Source organism: Crocodylus porosus, unplaced genomic scaffold (assembly GCF_001723895.1).
Source record: "Crocodylus porosus isolate Cpor-Errol unplaced genomic scaffold, CroPor_comp1, whole genome shotgun sequence".
Taxonomy (NCBI): Eukaryota; Metazoa; Chordata; order Crocodylia; family Crocodylidae; genus Crocodylus; species Crocodylus porosus.
Window position 1 is genome coordinate 100,552,478 of NW_017728947.1, and position 7,191 is coordinate 100,559,668.

A 7,191-nucleotide genomic window follows, 5' to 3' on the forward strand; every position below is an offset into this window, starting at 1 on the left:
AGGGGTTTCTCCCATGGTCCCTTTCCCCCTCCTTCAGCCCCCCTCCCCCACTTACTGACATGGAGTCTAGGTCCAGCTCCCTGCAGTGGCGAGTGGAGACTGCCCAAATCTTTCTCACAATCTTTTCTGAATCAATTTGGACCTTTTTATTGGTCTCCTGATTCAATTCAGAGATTTGGCAGACAAATTGGGCCAAATCTCCTCCGAATTGAATCAGCACCCGAAGCTTTGCACAGCGCTATGGCTTACGTCTTCCCCCTGTTCTCCTGGATATGCCATGGCACCTGTCCGTCTGGACCTTCTGAAAGGCGTAGAAAAGAAACTCTGCTCCCATGATTGGATTATAGAATGATCCGCTGATTTCTTTTCTCTGTACCGACTCTATTTGCTTGCAAGTCTCAGAAGTCGTCTTTATTTTACCGTCTTGTTGCCAGTGAATTGCTGTCTTTTATCTTTCAGATTCTTCTGAGGACTAAGCCTCCAGTGAGCCTATTTATGCTTGTCATAGACTTTCCAGTGCCCTTAAAAAGCTTGTGAGGCCAGGAAAATTCTGTTACTGAGATTGACATCTGTGCTACATGAACTTATTAAAGATGTTAAGAAAAAATGTTTAAACTTTCAGGAAGTTTTCTTTAGGCTGTCTTGCAAAGTACTAAATGAAGGGAGGTTGGTATAGATAGCTTAGATTTTAATTGTAAAATTGAATTTCCGTTACAAATATGTATTGTATTCTAGTACTTTTAAACAAGGGTTGTGTTTTGTATTTCCAAAGATTAGTGTTTTTAAGAGGTATAATGGTACTGTAAGCCTAGCTTCTTGGGAAAGCTTAATTTGCTCAAACTTCACTGTATTGTATTGTAAGCAGTTTTGTGGAAGGAAGTGTGTTGACCTGAAAATGTAGGGACATTTCTCAGATTCAGTTGTACTTTTTGTCCAAGGAACTCTATCAAAATGTCTCTGTATACTCTTAGAAAATAATAGGGGGGAAAAGGTTTTCTCTGTATGATACTTTATGTATCGTACTTTCTGAATAAGATGTTTACAATTGAGACACACACAATTCTTTTATGGTCTAAGTTTAAAAAGGAAAAGCAAGTTTGGAGTCAGATGGTTTGCGGAACAAAAAGAGGCACAAATCTTTTTTCTGTAACACAGGCCAGGCACAGTTGCAGCAAATGTGGGTCCTGGCATCAGTTTTCATTGATTTTTCTGCTCTAGTTGTGCCAGTTGTGACCACAGCTAGTATGTGTTAGTTAAGTCTAATACAGCTTTTTATTAGACCTCAAAGCAGCAACAGAAATCAAAATGTTTATACTTTTAAATTTTAAATAACCAAGTAACCTATATCCTCCCAGAATAATTCTTGACTTGTTTATCATTCTACAAAACCCGATACTGTAAGATACCAAAGCATTGAGAGCTAGTTCAGAATCTGGGTTGCAGGATAATTTCTCCCAGTAAAAGGCAAGAGGTGAAGGTAATAAAACGCTGTTGTTAAATGTCTTCAAGGAGAGAGAATGAACCATTAAAATGAGGTAAATATCCAGATTGTTTTCATTCACTTCATTAGCGTCATAGTGTTGCAGCCTGTGCAGAGCACAGTTCAGAAAACTAACCATTAGTACTGTATGTTATACCTTTATTAGACTTTTTCCCTTTCACAGGTTCTTGAATTTGTTAAATAGTAGTTCAGTTAAAAAATTTTCTCAGTTACGTTGAATATAAATTGATTACTATTTTAAAGCATCCATCTCACACTATAAGTTTCCTTTAGAAGCTAAAAAACTATATGTAGATCACAAAGTAGAAGTCCCTGCTAACACATTGCACAGTGATCATATTCCAAAATATGGAAAACAACTTGATCTTGTTATAGTACATGCTGTAAGTATGGTAAGAAAACAGGATTGTTTCAACACTTCTTTTATAAAAGTTTAGGTACATTTTTGGTGAAAAGGTTCCCATAAACACAATATCGTTGTGGGAATAAGAATGGTAAAAATGGGATTATTCTAATTCTTTCAAATTTGTAAAATATATGTAGACTATAATGAGGGATTTAAAATTCAGACCTTGCAATAAAGGGAAGAATGTTATATTTCTTATTTCTGTATGTCTCTAGACTGGAAGAGAACTGAGAACCGGCTGAAGAAAAAACTTAACTTGTTGGGTAATAATGTGGTAGGTTCCAGATTCTATGGGAGAAAGTAGGAAACATGCTTTGTGTGTTTTTGTCAACATAACTTGAAACTGTTGGGATTTCATCTTTGTCTGATTTGTTAGAGCTGTTGCTAGATGCAGTAATCTGTACAGAACAATTTGTATTCCATCCATCTACTAGTTGCTCTTGTTGGTTTTCTCTCTCAATAGTAGTTAGAAAATCTTTTAAAACTTGCTTGAATATGTAGACTATTTCCCATGGTAAGACATCATTTTCTGCCAAAACTTCACGAAATCTAGAAACAAACGAGAATTGAAATCTGATTTCAGTGCTTGACTCTTCTATAAAGGTATTCCTGCTCTTGTTTCATAACGTGTGTTATAGTCACATTTGCTCTTCTCATATGAGAGAGAAAGAAAAGCTCTTACAATGCATTTGGTTGCAAGGCAAATGTTAAGAAGGGTAGAAGTTATTTTTTTTGTGTTGAGCCATTTGGCTAAATTGATTTAAGATGACTTTTGCCCTCAGGTATTTCTGGGCTTAAAAAGGAGCATAAGTTTGCTTTTGTGTTTTCCATATAGTGCTACAAGGCATATATAATTACATAAAATATATTAATTAGGGGGGTTTATGAAATTTTCTTTCAACAAGGAAAAAAATTGATTTAAAACACCCTTCAGTTACATGAGCTAACTTTGAGAAATTTAATTTTAGTCTCTACAAATTCTGAGAAGTCTGACTTTGTTTATACAGTATTACATTGTTAATAATCCTGTGGTCATCAGGTAAATGAGAGGAATGCTAATAACGTTTAGGTACGGAAGTCTAAGCATTATAGATGCTTCTTGTTTTTCTTGGTTCATCTCAAAACACAGGGGTAGAAGCTGTTTTCAATATTTCACATTATGAAATTTCAGGCTATTTCTAGAAGAGCTGTAGGACACTAAAGCTCTCCATTTAAATGCCCAGTCTGTTTGGTTTTGGGGGGAAAGGGGAGGTTGGAATCACAGCCAGACTTAATTAACTCTGAAGAAGAATAAGGGGGAAATTATTTTTTGCTGTTAAGTGAAAATTACAGTAATTGTAAGGAGAAATTACCTGCTGAGGACAGTTCCAGTTTGACAAGGTTGAATTTGGGAGCAAAGAGCTTCAAGCTGCCTTTGTTCAGTAGCTGGGATTGTGGCTTGAGGATTTTGATAGTTCTTCAGCCAGTTGTAATCCACGCCGGTTTTCTGGACTCTTTGTTCATTTTCAATTTCTTGCACTAATCTTTCACGCTCTTTCAGGTGCCATTTCAATTCCCTCAGCAGGGTCTTTGTTACTACTTCTGAGCCAGGGTATTGTGTAGGTTTGTAGGAATAGTTTTTGGGCCATTTCATCCAGCCAAAAAGTGGCATTTTTAAGCTATGAAGAACCATAATGTTTAATCTTGTCATAAACTGTAATGTTTATATAAACATCTTGGCCATTTAAGATATGAATGGAAAATCCAGAAAGTATTCAGTGCATTTATGATATAGTTGTACATATGTTCAGTGGTAAAATATTTTGCTGTGCAACTTAATTCTCTAGTCCAAAATCAGATCTGACATACTCTTAACATTTTATAAAGATTGAAAGCCTGTTGTGGCATTTAATGTTTGTGTTTTATTGGATTAATTAAATGATACCAAATTATAATGGTATTTGAAAATACGTTGTTAGAGTAGAAAATATCCTTTGAAAAACTGCCATGCTGAAATGCTGTAAGTATGCAACTAGCAAAATAAACTTTCCCATTGAAAAAAAAATCTCTGACAAGTAAACTATAGTTGATCAGTTTTTAGAGAGTGAATTTCTACATTTTCCATTCTTCAGAATTCTTATCCTGTTAGTTTTTAATAGAAAATTATGCATTAGTTTCTGGAAAAACAGCATAGAAATCTAATGGAACTAGACTCCAAATTACAGATTTTTTTGTGTGAGTATATTTTATAATTATACTTGCTACAAAACAATATACAAATTTAAGTGAAATAACATCATACTGTACCTTTGTGCTTGTCTGTGTTGTAAATGAGTTTTCTTGAGTTGCAGGTTGTTTATTCCAGCATATCTTGTTTCCAGGCTGTTGTCACTGCTAAAAAAAAGATGTTTTTTTCATTTACCTACTGAAACTTTACTTGGAAGAATAACTTTCTGAACTGAGGGGATCTTGAATTCTTTAATATTGTAGCATAAAGAAATCCTTTTAACTTAAGATGTATTCCCAAATACTTTCCATAAAGTCCATTAAGATCACCCTTTTGATTTGAGTTCCACCTATAGCAGCAGTTAAAAAAAAAAGAAAAGATGGTAACAATTTCAGATGTTTGTTGCTAAATCCATCCAAAGATATTGGTAGTGAGATGAATAATGATAGTCTGAAGCAGCTACAGATGTGCTCCCAGCTAAAGTTAAGACTGTCGCATGATGTGATGCTTGGCTGTGCATAGCTGTAGGTCACAGTTTAGTGCTGTATTTTTATGCCTGTAGAGCTCTAAAAATAACTATGTTGCTTTTATTGTCTAACTAAACTTTCAGGCTATTTAAGATGTTAGAAGATTTTTCCTGTTGTTTGAGTGGGGGGAAATGGATCAGGCTTTTCTCTGTTAATTTTAAGTAGGTTACAATAATCCTTTTCTAGTGAGAGATGTTGTTAAAGTTCATTTTAGCAAAGGCGCAACAATAATGAGCTATTAATAAGGCTGTTGAGTGAAATTTGTGGCTATGTTAAATACTTTTCTTCCTAATGAAGATCATCCCTCTCATAGCATTAATTTGTTTCATTACAGTTCATAGCTGTTAGCATTTTTAGTTGATATTTAATCTCATTTATCAAATGGGATTAAAGAAACAACTTTGCAGTGCCTACAGGATGTCATGAAAAAGGTATTAATCTAATTAAAGGGATGGAAGAATAGGATAAATAATAACAAAATAAGGTAAAACTGGTTTAAAAAAAGAATTTTAAGTCTTACCATAGACTACTTTTCTTTCAACTTGACGGTAATCCTTGCTGATTTATTTTGGGGATATCCACTTTAAGATTCATTTTCGGGGATAGCATGGTGCATACTAAAGGTCGCTGTAGCAGCCATTTTCCATTCCAGTTATCTGGTCTCTTCCTATTAATCTAAAGAGCAGGCATGATGTATAAAATGCCTTCTGTTCAGCTCTTTGCTGTTTAAGTGACTATCTTTTCTCCTTTAAGGATTCTTCATTCCTACTTTTTGTCTCCACTGTTAGGTTGAACTGTTGGGAGAACAGGGGTTGTGTAAACTGTTTTAGATGTCATGCAACATAAAGGATGACGTGAATGGCTGTTATTAAAGCTGATATTACTTATACATTGGAAAAATTCAGATGTCAGTATTAATCACCTTCAAGTGGAAGGTTTTCACAATGCATTTTACATGGTACTATAAAAAAGGAAAGGAGCTGGGCTTACAAAGACAGAACTGTCCTCACGAATTTTCAGATGATATTAAAATGTTTCTTGCCACTTCTTTTCCAGTACAGTTAGAGTATCGTATCAGAAAGTAAACTGCTGTACAATATATGGATAATTTAATGCCTTTTAAAAAGCAAGAAGGTACATACTGGAAGGTACATCAATTTAAAAACATAATGAGCAGTCATGAAAATATTATATCTATAGTTGCTTGGTTGCATTAATTTTAAGGCAGTGGTTCTCAACCTTGTTAGAGGCAAGGCACTGTTAGAAAATGCTAGCTTTTAAGTTTTACTTGTATTTTTCTGTAGTTGAACAACTAGAGCAGTTTTTCTTTTGCACAGAGCTCAGACCAAAACAGGTCAGAATGTTTTTAACACTATGGATTTCTGTTTGAAATCTCTGGGTTTATCTTATGAATCATGTTTGCATACCTAACAGTGCTAACACTGCACGACACCCTGTGACACTTTTCAAAAGATCTTAAGGCACCCCAAGGTGCCGCTGCACCATGGTTGAGCCATCACTGACTCAGACCATTAAAATATTAAGTAATTTTATATTAATGTAAAACTACAGGTACTTTTTTTTTTTTACTTTCATAAGCAAATCCTTTAAATTTATTTTGAGTTACTGTTTGCTTCAGTGCCATCCTCCAGAAAGTTATACAGTAAAACTTCATAGGGTGCAAAGCCTTTTCTCCTTAACATTAGTTTTGCCTTTTAATTTTGAGGGCTGCCTCTAATTCTTCTGTTGTTGGAAATAGGTGATTTGATTGCCTTCTCTGTACCATTAATCATCAACCTCTAGCATAAGAAAAGGGTCTTTTAGATTTGTTGAAATCATATTTTAATATGATTTTGCCACTTAGGCTCTTTCCTTGCTTCTGACGTTAAGAAATAGACACATGTATATAAAAAGTACCCTTAGTATTTGGAGGGTGGAAGTTGCTACCTCATAACCTATAATTTTGACTGTTTTTGTTGTCCTGTTTTGAATATTTTGGTCACTTTTTAACACTTTCTAATAATGACCAGGGATCCTGGTTTTCTCAGATTTAAAAAAAAAATTGCAAATTCTCTGATATAAACTCCCCTAATCTGTGATTAAAATGAAAGGCCACAATATATATGGGTATCAATTGAACACAGTATTTTATTGATATATTGACAATTGTAAAGCAGTTTGGAAGCCTTCCAGTGCCTTAATCACTATAATAAATTCTAACTACCTGTGCATTTTGTTATTTGATTTTTGGGGTTTTTATCATGGAAAATCAGAGCTCCCCTGCCCTTGGACACAAGTCCAGGCCACTCACTCCCAAGTCACAACCCCCTGGCCCTGCTAATTCATAATCTTTTCTGACAATTAAACTTATTAGTGTACATTTGGAGCATGTCTATATGTTCATTAATGCAGGGTGGTTACTGCACATTTCTTTAGTACTTGTATAGCCAGGTACTAAAGAAATGCACAATAACCAGTAGGGGTGCACTGATAAAGATTTTTTGGGCCAATACCAATAGCAAAATTATTAATGAGCCATATCGGCTGATAC

The 7,191-nt window shown here is 34.8% G+C and overlaps 2 protein-coding genes across 2 annotated transcripts in view; one reads left to right on the forward strand and one right to left on the reverse strand.

The window, feature by feature from the left end:
- Positions 1 to 7,191, forward strand: part of TDRD9 (tudor domain containing 9) — a 138,136-nt gene that overhangs the window by 8,873 nt on the left and 122,072 nt on the right. The gene's annotated exons all lie outside the window — the stretch shown is intronic.
- RD3L (retinal degeneration 3-like) lies at positions 1,374 to 5,428 on the reverse strand. Its single transcript, XM_019550791.1, has 4 exons — positions 5,161 to 5,428; positions 4,194 to 4,280; positions 3,260 to 3,565; positions 1,374 to 2,456 (listed from the first exon to the last, which is right to left on the reverse strand). The coding sequence occupies exons 3-4, from the start codon at positions 3,556 to 3,558 to the stop codon at positions 2,159 to 2,161; spliced, it is 597 nt and encodes a 198-aa protein (XP_019406336.1). The 5' UTR covers positions 3,559 to 3,565; positions 4,194 to 4,280; positions 5,161 to 5,428; the 3' UTR covers positions 1,374 to 2,158.

What these genes read in the sequence shown, in the direction of transcription:
- RD3L (XM_019550791.1), bottom strand. Translation starts at nt 3,558, where the DNA reads ATGCCACTTTTTGGCTGGATGAAATGGCCCAAAAACTATTCCTACAAA. An exon ending in ACTGGAACTGTCCTCAGCAG is followed by an intron (nt 2,457 to 3,259) that starts GTAATTTCTCCT and finishes GTTTGTTTCTAG; the next exon opens with ATTTCGTGAAGTTTTGGCAG.